The 23846-nt window shown below is 38.0% G+C and overlaps 1 protein-coding gene across 1 annotated transcript in view; it reads right to left on the reverse strand.

The window, feature by feature from the left end:
* Positions 1-23846, reverse strand: part of b3glcta (beta 3-glucosyltransferase a) — a 106222-nt gene that overhangs the window by 38548 nt on the left and 43828 nt on the right. The window contains exon 4 of the mRNA XM_052107451.1: positions 10343-10452. Within this exon, the coding sequence (XP_051963411.1) occupies positions 10343-10452 (110 nt within the window). The remainder of the gene's footprint in view (positions 1-10342; positions 10453-23846) is intronic.

A 23846-nucleotide genomic window follows, 5' to 3' on the forward strand; every position in this document is an offset into this window, starting at 1 on the left:
TGGGAGGGGGGTTCCTACACTCAGTGACCTATTTGAGAGTGGAGTGTTGAGATCTTTTGATAATTTGGTTGGACATTATAAGATTCCCCTTAGGTATTTACAGCTGCGCCACCTGCTCTGTACTATTTTTGAGAGTAGTGCACACCCCCCTAAAGCAGCAGATACTCTGGGAGAGGTGATTACTGCTTTTGGAAAAGGTCATGAAGCATCTGTGTATTACTCCCTGTTAATTCAGTGTCTGGGGGATGGAGCTTTGTCTTCTCTCAAGAGATTATATCATAATTATTTAGACCTGGTTTAGGAGGAAGGAGTGTTGGCTAGGATCCTAAAAAGCATGAAGTCTGCATCTAGAGATGCAAGGGTCCGTCTGATGCAATTTAAGATTTTGCATCAGTTCTACTGGACCCCCTATAGATTGTATAGGTTGGGTCTTAAAGACACACCCACCTGCTGTTTTTTTTAAAGGGTAGTTCACACAAAAATGAAAATTCAATTATTGTTACGATAAGGTTTGGTGAGAAACAAAATCGAATGTATTATTTAGTGAAAATGTTCACTGACCATTGATCTCCTGTGCGCGTTCATGACAGGGCACGAGAGCAAGAGTTTATGCAGCCCTATTGCGACATTGGGGCATTCAAGCGAAAACAAATTTTCTTATCTAAATACAGGTCCACCAAAGCAATAGAGACAAAAGTACACAACACAGCTGCACAAAAAAATAGAGAACAGAACTTATTAAACATATCTGAAGAGTTTGGAGAATTAATGCATTTCAATGCCCAGCCTTATTTTACTTGAAAATTTTTGGGCAGTTTACAGTGGACAGAGCTACCCGTGCGATGACAAAAATAGAAAACAAGCGATCAGTACAGTCGCTCATCACTGCTGATTAGGACAAAAACTCATTCCTCAGATAAGGAACTGTTTATAGATAAACAAGTTTTCGCTTGACATTGTCGCGAGGGGGCTGCGTGAACTCCTGCTCTCATGCCCTATCATGAACGCACAAAGGAGATCATCACTGAGCATGCTGTTTTTTCACAATTTCTCCCTTTGTGTTAAGAAAAAGAAAGAAATTAAGTCATATAGGGTTTTAACAACACAGTAAATAATGACTGAATTTCCATTTTTGTGTGAACTAATCTTTTATCTTCACACACAGTCACAAGTGTGTAAAGGGGCCCTTTGTTTTGTCACGACAACAAAATGGCTACATGCATGTTGGCTACAACACCTGACTTTGGTTTGGTGGACAAAAGTTTTGCTGAAAAAAAAATATATTAATAACATTCAAAAACAAAATTCTTCTGAATTTGTTTTAAGAAATAATAAAAAAAGAACACTCAAAACTATTTTTAAAAGCTTTTTTGCTTCTTAAAAGTTTTTTTTTTTTTTTACTTAGAAAATATCTAAATTACTTTTGAACTCAGAAACTGAAAACATGTTCATCATATAGTAGAGGTGTATTCAAGTAATGATTTGTGTAAATCACATTTTTCATGTATTATTGAATAAATCTGGACAAACAATTTGTACCATGTCATTGGCCCATAAAGCTGGGTTAGCAGAAAGTATTGTGAAATCAAAAACATAATAATCAAAAACATTATACACATTACCTTTAAAGGTGAATTGGGTCATTTCTGCACCACAAACAGAATTTCAAAAATAATCAGTTTTAAAAAAGGTTTACTAAACACTCCCCTCATCTTCCATTGGTCGGGTAAACGTATAGTCCTGCCCCAAACTTACTCCATAGCTTCAGCCAATGTTACTATGGCACCAGTTGCAGCCAAACTGAGTTTATACACTTCTGTGCCCTCTCTGGGACTTAGAGTGGATGGATGAATATCTCAGTAACTTTGTCAACTCACTCTGCACGTCTGGAGTTTCTTGAATTTGCTCGATGTTGTGTGCACCCACTGTTTGCTTCTTTGGCTCTCCAGTGGTGGAACAAATACCCATAACCTTTACAGCACAGTCACTGGTAATATGCTTTACCAATGTTCTTGAGCACTATATGGTCAGATAGGTTCTGTGTCAAAGGGCATCTGTGTCAATGGTCACAAAGTGTGATAAATTTAAATTGAACTTTAAACTGACAATCCAGGAGTTGACTGGGTTCAGGGGCTGACAGAGTAGTGTTAAGGTGGTGAAATATGGGTATTTTTTTTTTTATAGCATAGAGCTGTTAGACGTCCAAATCCAGCTAGAGAGAATAAAATTGCTCTATGGAGAGCAATTATGCATGGGGAATACAAGGCTATTGCCTCATTTCTCAGACTAGTGCTGACATCTTGTGGAAATGCACATTAAGCATTGAGAAAATCAGAGGGAGACCTCATGCACAAGTTATGAGAGATTTTCCTCCAGTGGTTTGCTAGCAGAGTGAGGCTTTCAGGGAGTGATAAAGTTGTATCTTATCTCTTAAAGGGATATTGCAGGTTCAATACAAGTTAAGATCAATTAACAGCATATGTGGCATAATGTTGATTAATAAAAAAATATATATTTGACCCGTTCATCCTTTTCTTATGAAAAAGCAAATATAGAGGTGAATGGTGGCAATTTTTGGAGGGTTAAAAAGCGGATATATGAAGCAAATATAATTTTGTAAAAGCAACTACATTCATTCTTCTGTTAAAACTTGAGTATTATTTGAGCTTATGTGTAAATCGTAATTTTTTACGATCATTTAAGGGTTATGTCATGGCAACAAAGTTGAAATATTAAACATAACTTTACACAGAAATGGATAATAAGCAATTTTATCAAGCTAAAAGTATCTTAACACACATACTGTACATGTCTTGTGGCAATACTTTTGATACAGTGAGTTTTTTAACATTTAAGGATTGGCCCTATTCAATTCCATTGTAAGTGCCTCACTGTAATGTAGCATTTTGTTTATTTCAAGTCTATATCAATGTGAATGGTAATGCCACAAATTCGATCGATTGAGCTAAACTTGATCCTTTAACTTATACAGAGGCCAAAATAGAACGTAAATTGGGACACTTTAAACAACAAATATCAAAGCAAGTGACATCTACTAACAAATTATTAATAAAAAATCTATTCTCTGAAATAAGTTCACTTGTAACCAACCAGTTTTTTTTACTTGATGTACAAAGTCAACTCCCCTTAAGTTGTCCTAGCAGAGAAACCACAGATGCAGTTCATCACATAAACTATAGTCATTTTTACACAAATTTAAACATCAGAGAATGCAACAAAAAAAAAAATAATTATCTGAATTTTGAACAGTACATCTATTGTTTAATCACCTACTGACACAAACCATTTTGCAAGAAAAGCATTCGTAGATGTGTAACTTATGTGTCCAAATGTGTTTTGAATTTACAAAGGTTTCTTATCAAAAGTTCAAGCACATTATTTATTTATCTGAGTTTCAAAGTCGTATGGAATTCGGTTACATCATGCATCATTGTTTTTGTGTCCTTGCCACTGACAAAAGGCTGTCAAGTATCCTGATGCTTCAGACATTTGTTTTGACTGACAGAATAGTCACTGGCTCTGAATGAGGAGATCTGTATGAACTTTGCACTTGAAAACAGAACATATTTGACACCTCCAAAGAATCATAATTAGGGAATGCTGTTGGTTTGATGATTATTGATTTTAAAATGATCAAAGGATGTCAAAAATAGCATGACATAAAATTAAATAAATAATTCACACACTTGATCTTTAAAAGGAATATTTGGGGTTTAATATGAGCTAATCTCAATCGACTGCATTTGTAGCATAATCAGGGTTCCCAATCTTTTCAAGGCACAATTTTCCCGAACATTTTATGTGCCCAACAAGTGTAATATTTAAGCAAAATATGGCTTCACTCACACATTCATTATGAAGTGTGCATCATTTACAGATTATTTATTTATTTTATTTAATCACATACTTTTGCAGTTTAATTATCATACTAAGACATATCATAATTTTTATTTGATTAATTGTGCATTCAAACATTCATTTTTCGTCAAAATGTCATATTCCATGACATTCTGAGTTTTAGAGCTAATGCATTTTTATGTGTAGATTCCGGGATTCTGTTCGTGTTTTCTGTATACCACATGTAGTAACTGCAGTATAAGCAGACTCCGATTGTTGAATTATTGAAAAATAATTCACATCCCGAGGTGTGATCCCGAATCACCACTCAAATGAGTAGTCCGACGTTGTCTAAAGTTTATAACTAAAATTCTTTTGTGGTTAACACAACAGCAAAGTTCGAACAAAACAAACTTATCATGTTCTATATCAATACTTAAACTGTTTGCCAGAGAAAAGTAGAGAGGACAGCAGATGAGCAGAAAAAGTATGTGACAGGGATTTGTTCGTGACAGTTAACCGTTGACATTGTTTAACAATGCGCAGCCAACGGCAGTGACAATACGGTACAAATTTGTCTTCTATTTCGAGTCCTGATCACTACCTTGTTTTTGTGCATGTAAAAAACTGTTAGCAACACAGTCAAACAGTTCTATTATACTAAACTATTTTCCAGAACAAATAATTCATTTCTAGGGTATTTAGGTATTTTCAAATTTTACATGACTGGAAAACTGCATTGCAAAATTCCAGGTTTTCCAGGATGCATGGGTACCCTGATAATGCTGATTACTTCAAAAGTGTATTTCGACTTGTTCCTCCTTTAAAACAACAACAACAACAACAACAACAACAACAACAACAACAGCAAAAATCTGAGTTAGTGAGACACTTACAATGGAAGTGAATGGGGTTAATCTTTAAACATTAAAATACTGTGTTTCAAAAGTATAGCCACAAGATGCATACAATATGCTTGTTAAAATCACTAAAAATCTGTGTAAAGTTATATCCAATTTGACAACTTTGATGCCATGATGACATAACATCGGTGACAAATAACTAGCAGCTCATTTACCTAGAAGAGTAGTTTTCCTCAAAGACGTCAACTTAACTTTACAGCTCAAATAACACAAGCTTTAACAGAAGAATTCATTTAAGATCTTTATCAAATTAAATGCTTCACATTTCGGTTTCTAAACCATCCAAAAATTGGCCCCATTCACTTCCATTTTAAGTGCCTCACTGTAACCCAGATTTATCCTTTTTTAAAGAAAAGGAGGGATAATTCAAAATGATTTTTTTGTGATCATCAGAATTATCCATAAATGCTGTCATTCCAGAGCCCTGGCTTCAAAATTATTATTTTTTATATTTTCCACCAGATGGTGCCATTTTTACTCATGTTTAGCCTATGGCGCAAATACGTGCTTTTTTCCCTATTTTCTGTTTGGTGTATTATAGAGCACTGCAGGCAAATTGAATAAACGATGCAGCTAAAATTGTGTGGGTGTGTTGGTAGTGATGTCAGTGTGTGTTTTGTATGTGTATTGACAAATTTGTGTGTGAAAAACAACAGTAGCATTATGTAAACAAACTAGCATTTAAAGGGTTAAAATCCAGAAAATATTTGGTAGTTATGGTCAGGACTGACATTGGTTAAAAAAGTCAGTGAAAGTGGAAAATAATATTAATATATAATATTTTCATGGCAGTTTTTTGACACTGACATTTTTGCCCTCTAAGGTCCTGAGTGTGAGGTTTGTTTTTTAAATCTGACACTGAACAAAAAATAATAATGCATCAAAACCGATGTTGTTGCTAATCACTGACATATCCCAGACTGTGAAAATCTAAAAATAATACTAATAATAATAATAATGATAACCATTTCCCTTAGCATTTAGTATATGGTAAATAATTCATTTTGTATGTGTTTTTTTTATTTTTAAAAAACAACAACAGCGCCATTATATAAACAACCTAGCATTTAAAAGGTTAAAATCCTGAAAATGAATGAATATTTGGTAGTTATGATCAGGACTGATTTTGGTAAAAAAAAATGTACTAATTGAAAGTGGAAGATAATATTAATATATAATATTATTATGGCTGTTTTTTGACGTGGACATTTTTGTCCTCTAAGAACATCTGAGTATCTTTTTTATTGACGCACAAGGGTTAAGGTTCTATGTGATAGGCGGCACAGTGGCTTAGTGAGTAGCACTGACACATCACAGCAAGAAGGTCCCAGGTTCACTCTACATTACACATAGGTGTGAGTGAGAGCGTGAATGTGTATGTCTGTGTGTGTTAGCCCTGTGATGGACTGGCCACCTGTCCAGGGTCTTTCCCTGCCTTCGGCCAGAGACAGCTGGGATAGGCTACAGCACTACACGCAAATATATAGGACAAGTGGCAATAGATGAATGGATGGATTGATGGATGTATGGGTTCTATGTAATATTACACACTTGATCATTGTTACCATGCAATTACTGTGATGGAACTGTAATTAACTACACAGTATTACATTCCTTTTACTAAATTAGTGATCAGAAATTCCTCCTACTCTGCAACTAATCTGATAAAAGAAAATTAATAGCATTGGAAAGATAAAATGAACTTGTTTACTGCAATATAATTCAGTCATAATTAATGAGGAAAAGGTGTAGAAAATGTAGTGTACATCCTCTAAAAAATGATAGCTTCTTAAAATAGAAAAAGAGAAGCCTGAAAATGAAAGCAAGCAGATATGGTGAAGGATAAGAGAGGTTTCTTAATCTGGTTTTGATTGGATCGGAGTGTGACAGCTCAGTGAACTGGAGGTTATTGCAGTTTGGCACTCCAGTGTTTAGAATCAGCAGACAGAAAGAGTTAATCTACAAAAGCAGCAAACTATAAGTTTATTTTTTTTGGAGGGGTGTGTGTGTGTGTGTGTGTGTGTGTGTGTGTGTGTGTGTGTGTGTGTGTGAGGTAGGGGCGGGGTAGACTATTATATTTTCACCCTCATGGATGGTCTCCATGCTAAGCAATAAAAAGATATCAGTATTGAGAATGAAATATTGAGGCTGAACCCAACAGTTTCTCTCAATGCAATCAAGCTTTTAACATTTTGAAATCCACCACTTTACTTATTTAAAACGTCACTATATGAACTGTCCTTGCCTTCTCTGAAAAGAGAATTTACAATAGGACAGGTTATGAATGTGCTGAAAAATTAAGTGAGAAATGCAAATGTAAGATTGCTTAAAAATATGTATAGAATTTATAACAGTATTACTTAAAATATATGAGTGTACTTGAAATAGAACACTATAAAATTCTAAATGCAATTTTAGATAGTGATATCATTTAAATAAATGAAGTATTAAATACACTGTAAAGCATAATGGTGTTAATACTGGAAAAGTCAATGTTGAGGCGGGGGTGTGATCGAGTGGATTCGGGTTGTAATCAGACTTCGATTCACCAAAACTTGGTTCAAGGTGAGGCTTTGGGTATAGCACGCCAGTTGAAGGTGAGGTATATGCATTGGGATATACACGAATAATCTTTAGTGCCTGTTTTTGTTCTATTACAGGGACAAAAACATAGAGGCGGTGGCTAGTCCCCACCTCACCCATCCCCTGATTTTGGGAATTAATTGGCCAGCATTTCAGACATTATTAAATGGAATGTGTGCGCGGATCTGCAAGAGGGTAATCTGGTGTGGGATTTGTGCAGCACTTGCTGGGGAGGCGTTGCCTGTGCCGTCAATGTCAGCTCCACGTCGGGGAAACCTGGAGGGAGGTGAGGGCTCCCATGGGGGACTTCCCATTGGAGCAGACAAGAGACGAGTCTCTCAGACATGCCTTTGACCAAGTGAGAATAATTAATGTTCAAAAGCTGCAGCCCGGTGTTGCACTCACCTATCCCTACTTTTCAATTATTAAAGACAGGTTGTATCGAGTGACACATCAAAAGCAGATACACAACCCAGATATTAATTCAGAACAGCCACCAGTAAATGGTCTTCCAAGCGGCTCATTATAATCAGATGGAGGGACACTTAGGGCAAGATAAGACACTGAAACATATCATGGCCCAATTTTATTGGTCGGGCATTCGCGGGAATGTACACAGGTGGTAAGCTGTATGTTGCGAATGTCAGTTGGTGGATCCACTGGCCACTCCAAAAGCGCCATTGAGCCATCTTCCGTTGATCGCGGTCCCCTTTGACAGAATTGGTATGGGCCTGATCAGCCAATTGGAACGTATGGAACGGGGCATTGCTTTGTATTAGTCTTGGTAGATTATGCAATGTGATACCCTGAAGCAGTGCCCTTGTGCAACATTTCAGCGCGCAGTGTTGTTGAGGCACTCATCAAAATGATCTTCCAAATTGGGATCCAGAAAGCGATCCTAACTGTTCAGGGCACCTAGTTTATGTACACTCCGTGAACTTTATGAACTATTGGGGATTAAGTCAATGCGCACCAGTGTTTATCATCCTCAGACAGATGGCCTGGTCGAGCGAATTAATCGGACCCTTATAATTCTGAAGTTTGTATACGGAGAAGCGCAAAATAGGGATAAGTGGCTAGAACCCCTGTTATTTGCAGTACAAGAGGTCCCACAAGCCTCCACTGGGTTTTCCCCCTTTGAATTACATTACCGCCACAAGCCTCGGAGCATTCTAGATGTTCTGAGGGAAAATTGGGAGGTAGGACCTTCAGAGAGTAAGAACGAAATTTAATAAGTTGAAAGTGAAAAACTCCATACATTAGGGCAACTAACACAGGAGAATATGCTCCAGGCCAGGAACGGCAGTCCCGGCTGTATAACAGGGGCACTCAGCTACGGTAATTCTCACAGGGAGATAAGGTCCTTATTACCCACATCGAGTTCTAAATTGTTGGCCAAGTGACAAGGACTTTTTGAGGTCACATGGTGAGTTGAAGAAGTCCATTTTGAGGTAAAACGAACGGATAGATTTACCACATGAATCTCCTAAAACCTTGGAGAAAGGTGGCTTTGGCGATGGTCGCCCCAGAGAGGGGGGAGTTAGGTCCAGATGTAGAAAAAACCACGCATAAAACCACCCCAGTTCCCTGTGGAGACCACCTCTCACAGTCAATGAGGTTACCATGTTGTAAAAGGAGTTTTTCCGATGTGTTTTCATTTGTACCTGGTTATACGAACCTCATAGAACACCAAATTGAGACAACTCCAGGAGTGGTGGTACGTTCCCACCCCTATCTTTTACCAGAACAGAAAAGTGAAGAAAAATGTGGTCCGGGAAGAAATCACGGACTGTTTAAATGACACTATGTTACACACCGGTCTATTATTTTAGTAACATGATGCAAGTAAAAACAAAACAAAACTGTGACTGGTCGTTTACATGTCTCAGTAGCTTCACATGCAAGCAGGCGATTCTCTGCGTCATCAAGAAATAAATCAGACAAAGTGGAAATTTTATCAGCCGACGCGATAACTAAAAAAGTCAGAATGGCGATATATCGGTTGACCACTACACCAGACCCGGTCCAATGAACGGAGCCATGCCAACAAGCGTTTACACAAGTGAAAGCTGCACTCTGTGACGGACCACTCTTGCATTCCCCTGACTTTGCTCTCCTTTTCTGATACAGATGGACATGTCGGACAGGTGGTTGGGGGTTGTATTATCCCAGGTAGTGGAGGGGAAGGAGCGGCCCATGCTGTACATTAGTCAGAAGCTCTCTGTGTGAGAGAAAAAGTACAGTACGATAGAGAAATAGTGCCTGGCTATGTAATGGGCAGTCCTCACCCTCTAGTACTACCTGCTTGGGAGGGCCTTCACCCTCTGTTCGGATAACACACCACTCCAATGGCTGCACTGCGGATCACTCATTGGAATCTGGTACTTCAGCCGGGGGCGCAGATGGCTTTGGCCGATTTTCTCTCTTGATATGGGGGGGTTAGTGAGTTCCTGGAAAGCTAAGTGGTTAAGGATTTATACCTGTGCTAACACCTGTTTGTGCTCCCAGTAAGCTGTGACACAGAGATAAAAGGGGAGGAGACGGCAGCAGATTAGAGAGAGAGCAGAGCTTCAAGCTGTGTTTGTGTGTGATTTAAGAATGTTCTGGTGAAAAGCAAGGTTTTGTGTTAAATAAAAGACTGTAGTATTGGAACAAAGTACGTCGTCTCCCGCTTCCTTATTTCCTTGGAACTAAGGGATTTGTTACACTCAAGTTTTCATAATTAAACATTACTTGAAATGTCACAGTTCAATAAGCTGATTTAAATGAAAATGATTAAGTAGAAACAACAACTTTTAAACAGCAATTCAAAGTTAAGTCTACTTGCATATTATTTACCTTAACTAAAAGTTATTATGTCAATGTAGTGCAGACTGCAACATTATGTAAAAATCCATGCAAGACATGTGGTCAAAAAGTCACGAACCATGAAAGTTAATGTGTGAATATGGTGAACATACATTTGGACTTTTCTATACCTCTTCGAGAGCTTGTATCTGCAGAAGGAGGTCTTTTCTGAGTTTCTCTGCCTGCCGCACATGGAAAGAATTCTTCTGGCTCTGGATGATAAACACCACATCTCTCAAGTCTACAACAAACACAGAGGAAAACAAATACTCAATGCCATACCATTAATTTGATTTCAGTGGAGAACTCAAAGATCTCCCATTGAGAGTGAAGACATTTATCATTTGACATTTAGTGTATGTCAGAGGGATTTTGCTGCAGGGGCAAATTTATCTATGTTAAGCATTCATTCAAATGCCAAACACAGGAATGACAAGTGGATTGTTCTTTTAAAACCTCTAAATTCCAGATTCTTGAGTAAATATACCAAATATAATATTTCAAGTAGTTTAGGAATGCAAACGGATGTTAACATCAATTAAACAAATGTGCATTTTTTCAATGTGATTTTTGGATGTTTTTATAAACTAAGTCCAATTATTTTATGTCGTAATTGCCAACATTCCACAGATAGTATTGATTGTTTAACTTTAATATACACAGATGAGCCAAAACATTATGAACACTCACAGGTGAAGCAAATAATGTTGATCATCTCCTAACAAGGCCACATGTCAAGGCCAGGGTAGATTAGATGGTAAGCAAATAATCAGTTCTTGTAGTCAATGTCCTGAATGCAGGAGAAAGGGGCAGGAGTAAAGACCTGAGCAACTTTGACAAGGGCCAAATTGTTATGGCCAGTTGATAGTCAGAGGATCTCTGAAACGGCAAGGCTTGTGGGGTGCTCCCGGTCAGCAGTGGTGAGTATCTACCGACAGTGTTGGGAACCAAAGGCTCATTGATGCACAAGGGCAATGAGCTATCCCGTCGGGTCCAAACCGATAGAAGGTCTACTGTGGCACAAGTCACAGCAAATGATGTTTACAGGAGGAATGTGTCACAACATGCAGTGCATAGCACCCTGCTGCGTCAAAATGCCCATGGTACATGGCAGTGGCCTCTTTCAGCAGGATAATGCACCCTGCCACACTGCACAAATTGTTCAAGAATGGTTTGTTGCCCTGGCCTCCAAATTCCCCAGATCTCAATCCGATTGCGCATATGTGGAATGTGCTGGACCAACAAGTCAGATCTATGGGAGCTCCACCTAGCAACTTACAGGACTTGAAGGATCTGCTGCTAATGGCTTGGTGCCAGATACCACAGGACACCCTCAGGGGTCTTGTAGAGGCCATGCCTTGGTGGGTCAGAACTGTTTTGATGGCACGTGGAGGACCAACAGCATATTAGGCAGGTGGTCATAAAGTTTTGGCTCATCAGTGTAAATAAATAAATACAAAATGTCAGAGCAATGGCACAGTTATTAGCACATGTCACACCTTGATGCTTATGCAGGTGATGCAGTCCAGCCTGCACACATCCTAACCCCATCCCCCCTCTCAGTCAAGTAATTTCGTGCTAAATGTGTAAATGTTCATGCTGATGAATATGGATTTTTTTTATAATTATTTTTATGGAAATGTTCATGTTTTGTTGTAGTCAGCTACTTTCTGCAATACCTGTAAATTGAAAAAACATTTTAAAAAGTTAAGGAATTAATCATTACCTGTTTCCTGAATATAAAAAAATTATAAACGGTTAAAAAAATACATAAATTGATAAAGACATAAATAAATATAGATATAATAAATATATTAAAGAAAGAAAATATGTTTATTGCCACAGCGCTTCAAGAATGAATTTTTAAATATATCTATCCCATGGAGAGATATCTTTAGGTCCCTTTATGAGACATCATTATCTGTACAAATGTGGCCTTTTCAGTTAAAATTATTTTATAAAATATTACCTACAAAAAGAAACTTTTGTAGGTGGAACATTGAATTGGATTCCTCCTGTAGATTTTGTTCAGAGGAGGAGGGAGATATTATGCATTTATTATGGTATTGCCCTTTTGTTGTTTCCTTTTGGTCTAATAAAGTGAATTGGTTAGCTACACTTGACATTAAATTACCACTGAATCCATTCACGATAATTTGGGGTCAGCATACACAAAAAACTTTATATTAAAGTATTACTTTGGTTGGAAAGGTATTTATTATTAAAAAGGATATTTAAGATTTCAGTATACCTGCATTTAAAGCATATCTGAAGTACTATTATTTATTAGAAAAAAAATGACAAGAACACAAACAGGTAAAGAAGATATGTTTTTAAAAATAATGGGCAAAATTGGTGAGCTTTTTGAAGATTAATAAATTTTTGTGTAAGGTTTTCTTTCCTCTGTAACAAGTTAAAATATAGCTGCAAGCAGCAATGCGGATTCCTCCTCAAAATGGCAAATCATTTCAAATTGATCAGTAGAGGGTTGGGGTTAAACCCTCTCAATGGATGAATCCAAAAAACATGTATTTCTGTCTGAATCCTAAACGAAACATTTTCGGTCTACAGGAAAATCCATCATACCTTATGGATCCTTGAGGCGTTTTTGTTCCCAATGAGAAATGAGGCATGTACACCAAGATTCAAAAGAATTGGTTAAATGGCGTGGAAATGGTATCACTTTGAAAATATTTTTTGGGGGCGTGGCCTGTAGCGCCTCCTATGGGCAAATGTGGGTCATTCTTGGTTTGTGGGTTCCTGTTGGCCTGTAGTATCAATGTACATAATTAGAAAATATTTGACCAGAAAATGGGACTTTTGGGAATTACCTGTAGCGCCCCTAGGGGTGAATGTTGGCCATTCTTGGTTTGAGGGTTCCTGTTGACCTGTAGTATCAATGTACCAAATTAGAACATTTTTGACCATAAAATGGGAATTTCGGCATGGCCTCTAGTGCCCCCTAGGGGCGAATGTTGGCCATTCTTTGTTTGTGGGTTCCTGTTGGCCAGTAGTATCAATGTACCATATTAGAAAATTTTTGACCAGAAAACGAAATTTTGGGAGTGGCCTGTAGTGCCCCCTAATGGCGAATGTGGGCCATACTTGGTTTGTGGGTTCCTGTTGGCCTGTAGTATCAATGTACCAAATTATAACTTTTTGACCAGAAAATGGGAATTTCGGCTTGGCCTCTAGCGCCACCTAGTGGTGAATGTCGGTCATTCTTGGTTTGTGGATTCCTTTTGGCCTGTACTATTAATGTACCAAATTAGAACATTTTTGACCAGAAAATGGGAATTTCGGCATGGCCTGTAGTGCCCCTAAGGGCGAATGTTGGCCATTCTTGGTTTGAGGGTTCCTGTTGACCTGCAGTATCAATGTACCAAATTAGAACGTTTTTGACCAGAAAACGAAATTTTGGAGTAGCCTGTAAGCGCCCCTAAGGGCGAATGTGGAGCCACACTTGGTATGTGGGTTCCTGTTGGCCTGTAGTATCAAAGTACCAAATTAGAAAATTTTTGACCAGAAAATGGGAATTTTGGCTTGTCCTGTAGTGCCCCCTAGTGGCGAATGTCGGTCATTCTTGGTTTGTGGATTCCTGTTGGCCTGTACTATTCTTGTACCGAATTAGAACATTTTTGACCAGAAAATGGGAATTTTGGCTTGTCCTGTAGTGCTCCCTAGTGGCGTATGTCGGTCATTCTTGGTTTGTGGATTCCTGTTGGCCTGTACTATTAATTTACCAAATTAGAACATTTTTGACCAGAAAATGGGAATTTTGGCATGGCCATTCTTTGCACAGTACTTCAGAGTGATGTCATCTTTAAGCATGTTAGGTTTGAAAAACCATCAGTCAAAATTACATTTGATTTATTGACACGTATATATTGTTAAAATTTGGACATTTACATAAACACGCCCCTTTCAGCCATTTTGTATCGTATTCATTTTTCCTAAGTAACGTTTTCAAGGATGTCCATTCTACACATGTGTACCAAATTTCAAGTCAATTGGAGCTACGGTTCAGGAGAAGAAGAGTTTTGTAGGTTTTAGCAAATTTTCAACGTCACGGGAAAATCCATCATGGCGGAAGTTATGGGTTCTTGAGGCTTTTTTGTTCCCCATGAGGAATGAGGCATGTACACCAAATTTCAGATGATTTGGACAAATGGCGTGGAAATTGTATCACTTTGAATTTTGTTTTTTGAGCGTGGCCTGTAAGCCACCTATGGGCGAATGTGGGCCATTCTTGGTTTGGGGGTACCCGTTGGCATGGAGTATCAATGTGCCAATTTAGAAAATTTTTGACCAGTGACTTTTTGAGCTATTGGGGCTCAAGGAGAAGAAGAATAATAATAATAATAATAATAATAATAATAATAATAATAATAATAATAATAATAAAACCATCAATTACAATAGATTCCCTCCTACGGAGGAATCTAATGATTAGCTATTTATAAGATTTTTATTTGTAAGTCTAAATGCATATACTTATGTAACAGAAGTGCCTTCATTACTTGTATTTTTATAATTATATTATTATTATTTTGGAAGAAAAAAAATTGTATGGTGAATTGTCTAAGAAGTATATACTGTACAATGTTTTTGTTGTTGTTAACGTATGTTATTGTTAATAATAATAATACTTTCTACTTTTTCTTTTCAATAATGAAAAACTTGTGAAATGAAAAAGATAATAATGCTTTAATCCTAACATAAAAGATTATACAGTTTGGCAGGGTCAGAAATAGGGAAGTACTAGGGTCAACACTGCGGAAGACAAAGGACTTAAAGTGGCAAAGGGCATAGTTTGTCCTTTGATGGATCCGAGGCTAGAATTAAATAAAAAAAATCTAGTCTTCACTACGCAGAACTCTTAACCAGACTCAAGGTCAAGACTCAGTTCTGCTGCTCATCTCCAATAGCAGTTTCACCATTACAATAACCTCTTGAAAGTCTCCTGAATAATACATACATGATTAAATTACAATGAGTTCTAAAAACAGAGAATGAACTCAAATAACCTTGGAATAAACGTGTCAAGTAACCATAAATGGTAGTGAGTCGGCCTGATAAAAATGACTCTGTTAAAAGGCCTGTGAGTGGTGACTTTGATATGGGTGTAATTAGACGTTGATCTAATGCACTGAGATGCTGCTCACACAGAGTACAATGTGTGACATTTATCAAATGTCACTACAGTCACTGCAACCTTTACATGAACTTTATATTTACCATCAAAACACAAGGGCCATGGAACAACATCTGCATTTATTTATGTATTTGCAATACATGAACTAATATGACACAATTTAAATAATTTATTTAAAAAGTTATTTAAAAAGATAGTTCAACCAAAAATGAAAATTCTGTCATTATTATCTCACCCTCATGGAGTTGTTCCAAACCCTAATGATTTTTTTTCTTCTGTGCAACATAAAAGGAGACATTCTGAAATTGACGAAACTGCTCCTTTCCATGAAAGTGAATGGGTATGGATTGTGTCAAGCTCCAAAAGCGGCAATAAACCATAACATATGCTGTATAGTTTTTCTGCTTTTAGTCCGTATCTATTAGTTTTAAGGTCATCTTTTTGCTAGTGTACATTTAAACATGAACAAAATAAGTTTTCAGAGGATATAAGCATTTAAAATATGCAGTCTCTCTCTAGAGTTTCAGAAACCTTGTCCAATCAAATGCTTTCAACTAAAACACACCCTCCCCTTACAACTGTTCAGCACATCTGGCTATGTTCTAACTGGTACTGATCATACCTTTGCGGGTCACTTCGAAGGAAACACAATCCATGCTGTGGGGTAATTCCAAACAGAATTTCCGTTATCCTCAGCCATATAAAGCTCTCACAGTGGAGGGAAATTGTCTTTGAAGGGAGTGGGGCATTTCTGATTGGGACGTGCCATTGCGGGAGATGGACGTGAGGAAAATCTTTTGAGTTTATTTATATAAACTGTAGGTTTCTTGTGATGTTCAACTCAAGTAAGTATTCTGTACATTTAGCTTAGTTTACTGTGATTCAATACAAGGATATGTTGTCTTTTACTCTCTTATTTGCTCTATATTCATCTGTTTTGGCACTGGCTCCAGCCTAGTTGTAAGCAAAGACTGCGATGCGCTCGTTTGTGGGCTTGTTATGCAGTAACAGGTTTAGTTAGATCCTCATTCGGTTCTCAAGATTTAAAAAACTGGCTGGCATTTAGATCTCTTCTAAAGTTTCCCTGCTAAGCGACTCTGACATGAGCAGCATGGTTAAAAGGGTATGTGTGTGTGGCTGTACTGGCTATTTTGACATGTCCCACCCCCATTTCCTGTTTCAGCAGGAAATACATCAAAGCAACAAATCGAATCAGGCTCGAAGCACTTCACAGGCACTTTAAAAAAACATATACAGAGCACAGGCTGTACACATATGGACTACTTTAATGATGCTTTTATTTTGTATTTATTTTTTTTGGAGCTCGACAGCTACAGTCTCTATTTGGGTTTAACACTGGTTTGGAATAGAGGTCTGCACAGGCCTTAAAACAAAACCCGAACCTAACCAACCTGACCCGAGACAGTGTGGCCCGACACTACCCTGCCCCAACAAAATCGATCAGTGTCTTTATAATTTCTTATCCTATCAAGTACTAGGCAACATTTATAACACTATTGAAACAGTAAACATATACACTTTTAAGAAGGCACGCCAACACCTCAGTACATTACAGCAGAAAGGTTGCCTAACCGTTTATGCGCTGAAACTTGCTTAATATGAAACAATGCAACAGTCCCCTCTTTGCAGCCTGAACTTATTCAGAAAGTTGAATGATTGTAACACCTGCGCTAAAACAAGCTAGACGAAGCACAACAAATGAAACTGAGGTCAAGTGTCTCGACGCGCATTTTTGAAAAAAGTTATTTTCAACTTGACACGGTGATCAAAATGTGCCAGTCCTGCGCGAAACACTGAAGAAACAGTGAGACGCAGTGCAACAGTCAAAGACATTCAGCAGAGGAAAAAATGGGGAAACAGAACAGATGTGTGCAAAAACAAGTTCGGTTGTAACAGCCCTTAAATTCGTTTGGATGTCTGTGAGTGAGGCGACTGCACGAAACAAGTTCGGTAGGTTTATTTCTTATATTAATTACAAACACGACCCGAAGCCCTAGATGAAAAACTGCCCCGGTTGCAGACCTCTAGTTTGGAATGTCATGAGGGGGAATAAATGAGGACATTTGTTCAATTTACATGATTTTTCCAACCTAGTACTTTAAAGAGCACAGTCATCACAAGAAGCATTTATTCTGCATCAGTTTACATACATTAACCATATAGGAAACCATAAACAGATTTAGAAGTTATTTACCGGTTATACATCATAATTAAAAGCCTCCTCACAGGTGCAGAGTAAATATAACCAATAATATGACAATAACAAGCCAATTTTCTGAAGAAATTTGCTCACTTTCCACTTCATTACACAACAACACCCACACACTGAAAACACACAGTAAATCTGTAGGCTGTATAAGAGAATTAACTTTGCTTTCATACATTTTCCAGAGCGAGAAAGCTCTGGCATGTAATAAAACCCACGCAGCAATGAGAAGTGTCACTTCTTTAATAAGTCTTGCAGTCACTTCATCATGCACTCCATTCCCGTTTAACTCAGCACATGAACAAGGCACTCTGCCAGACATGGCTTTCTGGATGTCTTTATTTTCGAGTGTTTGCACAAAAATGCGGCCAAAAAGTTAATATTGTATGCCATAAATTATGATTAAACAGCAACTTTTCCCACTTTGTGACATTTTTAAGCAGCTCTGAGAAATTAGGCTCATTTGTCAACAACACAAACAAGATTACGTGCACAAGGAAGATGACAGCTTGGTAATCTTTCTCCATGACTAGCCGAGAGAGCGGGAATGCATGAAACAGCTGACGTGAGCAAGACTGTTGGAGGAATACATTTCAAATGAATTGTGCCAGCTGCTAGCGATGTTTATTTCTAAAACATGCACTGTCTGCATTGTTTTAGGAACCAACTTATGTAAATCATGTAAAAGCACAAACATGCCCAAAACATTACCACCAAAAATCCATATTTTTCAGGCATGTTCTGTGTGCTGAGTTGTGCAGGATGCATCAGATAACAACAATCTGGCAGTTTATGGAGACTGTACAGCATCACTCCACCACTGCAATCCAACACCTAAATCGGCTCTTTAAAATGCAGAATGTACACTCTGCTACACTGCATATCTGAATATAATGTATGTTTTACGTTCTAAAGCTCTTTTCCATCATTTGATATTTTTTGGATGAGTTTTTGCTCCCATGATAATTAGAAGATGCATACATCTGAAATGTAAACATCTGTTTTTAATCAAATTCTGTTTACCGCCTGCTTTCTGTGTAATAGCACTGACGTTTATGAACATCATGCAATCTATCCACCTTTTTCCTGACTTCTCCATGGGCAGCGCCATTACGGTGAGAGACTTCCTCTTGGATGTGCCGTACTTCCAGTACAGGTGGCTTAATACCTGCTGGTAAATGAATTTTGCACCCCCGCCCCCAAATCATTTTGAGTTACACCAGATAAGCAGAGGTTGCTTTAACCTAATTATCCGTCACTTGTATTTTTTAAAACATTGATGGATATTTCCAAATTCTGTTCGTCATTTTGGCAGATAACAATGATGGAAAACTTTTCAACCAAGCTAATTAAAAAAAAAATGATATCATATCTCATGTCACGCTGTGAGTGTATGTGACAGTGTTTTCTCAGCAGTCTGCGTGAGGAGTGGAAATATTTGTGTGCTTTGTCCAAAGCAAAGTTTTTATAATTTTTTTAAATGTTGCAAATGTATGTACAATGAAATCCCTGAAATTAACATATTTATTTTGAGACAAAATATTTGTTTACCATTTTCAGTTTTGTCAAAGTCATTAAAACAAAAGTTTTTCTAATAACTGTCCAATAAGTGAAAGGATAGAACTTGGGCTAAAAAGACCCCTTGATTCAGGGGCTAAATGCCCCCCATAAAACACATTGTTTTAGCCTTTTAACCCAAGTGTGGGGTAAAAGGCTCCCTCACCACATTTTTTCCAAAACAAAATTTTTATAAAAACAACCTTCAATTGTTATTTAATTTTACACATATTATGTTGCTCCAATATATATATATATATATATATATATATACACACACACACACACTCACCTAAAGGATTATTAGGGTGGGCCGACTGATTATTAGAATGGGCCGACTGATTCAAGCTGATAGAAGAGCAACTTTGCCTGAAATAACCACTCGTTACAACCGAGGTATGCAGCAAAGCATTTGTGAAGCCACAACACGCACAACCTTGAGGCGGATGGGCTACAACAGCAGAAGACCCCACCGGGTACCACTCATCTCCACTATAAATAGGAAAAAGAGGCTACAATTTGCAAGAGCTCACCAAAATTGGACAGTTGAAGACTGGAAAAATGTTGCCTGGTCTGATGAGTCTCGATTTCTGTTGAGACATTCAGATGGTAGAGTCAGAATTTGGCGTAAACAGAATGAGAACATGGATCCATCATGCCTTGTTACCACTGTGCAGGCTGGTGGTGGTGGTGTAATGGTGTGGGGGATGTTTTCTTGGCACACTTTAGGCCCCTTAGTGCCAATTGGGCATCGTTTAAATGCCACAGCCTACCTGAGCATTGTTTCTGACCATGTCCATCCCTTTATGGCCACCATGTACCCATCCTCTGATGGCTACTTCCAGCAGGATAATGCACCATGTCACAAAGCTCGAATCATTTCAAATTGGTTTCTTGAACATGACAATGAGTTCACTGTACTAAAATGGCCCCCACAGTCACCAGATCTCAACCCAATAGAGCATCTTTGGGATGTGGTGGAACGGGAGCTTCGTGCCCTGGATGTGCATCCCACAAATCTCCATCAACTGCAAGATGCTATCCTATCAATATGGGCCAACATTTCTAAAGAATGCTTTCACAGCACCTTGTTGAATCAATAGCTCAAACCACGGTTACACGAAAATGAATCCCTTCCAATACCCACAGTAACATAAGATGGGGCTTAAATGACACGCATTCACAGATTGAAGGGTTTCAGTCAAAAAATGGTTATTTATGAAAACATTTAAACCAAAACCAAAGACAAAAAGTTACACGAAGGTCAATTTTCACACAGAGTTTGTATTTTTTTTCTCTTTGCCTCACATGACAAAAACAGTCAGGACAGTAAGATTGCTGCAAGTTCAATTCAAGATTTCACAAACAAAACCAAAAGTCACGAGAGTCCTTGATTCATTAATGTCTTAATTACGTTATTTTTTTCAAACTCTGCCTTTCGTGGTCAATTCCAACAAAAAGAAAAGAAATGGAAAACAAACCAAAGAAAAATAAATAATCCAAAATATATATATATTTGGGGTGTGCGCGTGTGTAATGGGCGTGTATGAATGTGTGTGTGTGTGTGTGTGTTTGTTTGGCTGCGTGAAGCAGTCTGTGTAGCGGCCGCAAATCCAGGGCCAGGAAAAGGTTTGGAGATTTGGCGTGAGGTTAAAAGATGACAGACATCAAGACTAGTACCTGAGGCAGGCGAAGCAGGCTGGATAATGTTGCACCAGGCAAGCGAAGCGAACCATGCAGAGCTCAAATCCTCCGTCACTTTGGCGATCGCACCCAGTCAGCGCATACACAGAAATTTCAGCAACAATAGCAACGACGTCCTTCAGGTAACTTGTGTCCCACTTCGATAACCTACTAGGTTTACGCCCATTAGAAATTGAAAAGCTGGTATGGATTTCTTCCATATCGCCACACCATGTAGAATTAAGGCAGTTCTGAAGGCGAAAGGGGGTCAAACACAGTATTAGTATGGTGTTCCTAATAATCCTTTAGGTGAGTGTATATATATATATAAACAATAATAATTCCCCCTGATTTGAGACCAGAAAAAAGCTAATTTTCCTTCAGGTGTGCCTTTAGTCCCATTGGATCCAACATCTAAACAATGATATTGTTCTTCGACTTTTCCATGTTTTTGTTTGGCTATTAGATTTCATTTAGATTAATGATGATGTTGAGGTTTGTGGCATATCTATTTTAGAAGAAAAAAAAAAAGAAAGATAAGTGACCAAGTCAACAGTGTAGACCGAGAGGTGACACAAGCTTCTGAAATCGTTCAGGTAAGATTATATTTGACAAATCAAGGATATTTTTTCTTTGTGTGTGATTTGATTCTTTGGTTCTGGCTTACTGGACCAATGTTTGACCAATTCATATATTTTTCTACATAGTTCTAATTATTTAAGCTATATCATAAAAATGCTGATGTTTCTTAAAAGTTCAGTTGATATAATTTTGAAAGTATATCACATATTCTTAAAAACATAAAAGATATTTAAAAAAAAGTATACTTTCAAACTGTCAAATCACGAAGAGAGTCTATTTTAGAATGTTCCCCCAGTTTTCAGATCGTTCCTACATCCCTGTTTGAGACCAAAGAATTTCCATTTAACACCAAGACAAGTTCATTTCAAGTTCATTTAACACCAAGACAAGCGGATATTTCAAGATTAAAATTGCAGCTCTAACTGCAGCACATTGAGGTAAGTTGTGGCTCTAAGGATAATGTAGGCATTTCTATGACATGTTGATGGTCATTTTCATGGTGATTCTGTAAATATGGGCTCTTGTGACTCAGTTTTTAAGTGAACATTTTTAAATCAGTGCAGAAATATATCAGTGAGCTTTGTCCCACTTCCCGTATGTCATGAGCAGTATTTATGCATTTACCCCGCGCCCTCCTGGGGGTACTGGAAACTGTCACCGCTACTTCGGGCTGATTAGTGCATGTGGATTAAACTGCCTACTGTATAAATCCATGTAAACATCTAAGTTACAGACAGCATTTCTGTGCATGCACAGCGAGGAGCACGCGTGAGAGATGTGCGGGCACGAGGCGATCATATGGCGGAGTGTGTTGCGTGACCGGGTTTGGGGCCTTACCCAGGCTGCGTACTCTGTGTTTAGGGAGCGGTGGTACTGCTGTACAGAAATTCTTTAGATACTGAAAACTGTAACTACACTGAACTAAGGATCCACGCAGGACTATAAAAGCTATGAAATCGTGAAGGTAGGCATTAATAAAGCATAATCTTGCTTTGGTTTATATTTCAGCATTATAAATAATGTCCCTGTGGGACACTGTTCATGTTTTCACCGTAATAAATATTAGAAAGGTTTCCAAACCTCTTTATAAAGTAATTGTACTTTTACTTGAGTACAGTTTTTGGCTACTCTACCCACCTCTGCTCCAGATATTAAATATATCTTTGTTCTCAAGCCGTCTCTGTCCATGCAAGGCCAAGGGCGTCAGTGCCAGTGGCCGTGGGCAGAAGCTGTAATGTAGTGTCACGCTGCTTTAATTTAGTGTTACTGTTTGCCATCTCCGCTCTGTCCTTCTCCACCTCAAAGCAGCTATTGATCTGCTGGCTTTGATGGGAAGGGAATTTACCTTCTAAACCACGCCGTGCCCATCTCCAACAGATCTGCTTGCCTCGGGGAGAGAAGTGAAGAAAGAAAATGTACAGCATTCGCTCCAGCGCATTGTTCACATCCTAGAGCTTTGAGCAGCACAAAGCCACTTTTAAAACCCTCTGCGCCAAGTCTGCTTTTTAAGTCAATGTGTATGGATGCAAGTATGTGTATGAGCATACAAAAGTACCAGAGTAATATTAATAGTATGCATGCATATCAGTGTATTAAGCAAGATCTGTAATATAGAACTGGATAGCTGACACAATGGTTCAATGCTAACAGAAGGTGAAGCCACTGGAAGTGTTTAAATGGCCATATTATAATAATGGTTATCCAAACACAGCATCAGAGATAAAGCTCTTGCTGATCTCTCATTTTCTCTCTCGAATGCCTCTGTGGTGTCAGAATGAAAGCACAGAGCAGTGTGTATAAAAAAATAAATAAAAAATTAAGGAAGGGTTTCACTGGTGTGGCCTCTACACTAATGGCATTTAATTAATCATCAAACAACTAAAATGCAGAGAGATGGAAAAAGGCAAACTCTTTTGACATCGTATCTTTCTTTTTGACCTTACATAGCGGCCCAATTTACTCTCTGCTCTCTCCATCACCTTTGTACACTCTAAACATGCGGACGCAGATAGGGCAAAGTTAGCAATTAAAAAGTTATTGAATTAAAGAGTAGGACTTTTAAGAAGCAATTATTTGTCTAAGACACTACAAAGCAGATCACCTCTAAATGCTAAAAATGCAGAGAATAGCTTATTCCAAAACCTAGTGAACCATCTTGCTACTACACTATGCAGCTGCCTTCTAAGGGGTAGTACACACTAAACTTGTTTGTGTGCACAGTTTAAAGTGAGGGTGCGAAACGTTTTTTCAACTTTTCTTCCCGAGACACCTGCAATCAGTTGTATTCAATGAACTGCATAGCTTTTTTAAATGTAAGAATGTGTTAAGTCTTAACATTTGCATTGCATAACCAACTACTGTACATTTACAAGCTTGTTTGAGCGATTAATTATCATGAGATCAGGCTGGATACATGTTATGCTTTCTCAAA

The sequence above is a fragment of the Xyrauchen texanus genome, chromosome 36 (assembly GCF_025860055.1).
Source record: "Xyrauchen texanus isolate HMW12.3.18 chromosome 36, RBS_HiC_50CHRs, whole genome shotgun sequence".
Classification (NCBI taxonomy): Eukaryota; Metazoa; Chordata; class Actinopteri; order Cypriniformes; family Catostomidae; genus Xyrauchen; species Xyrauchen texanus.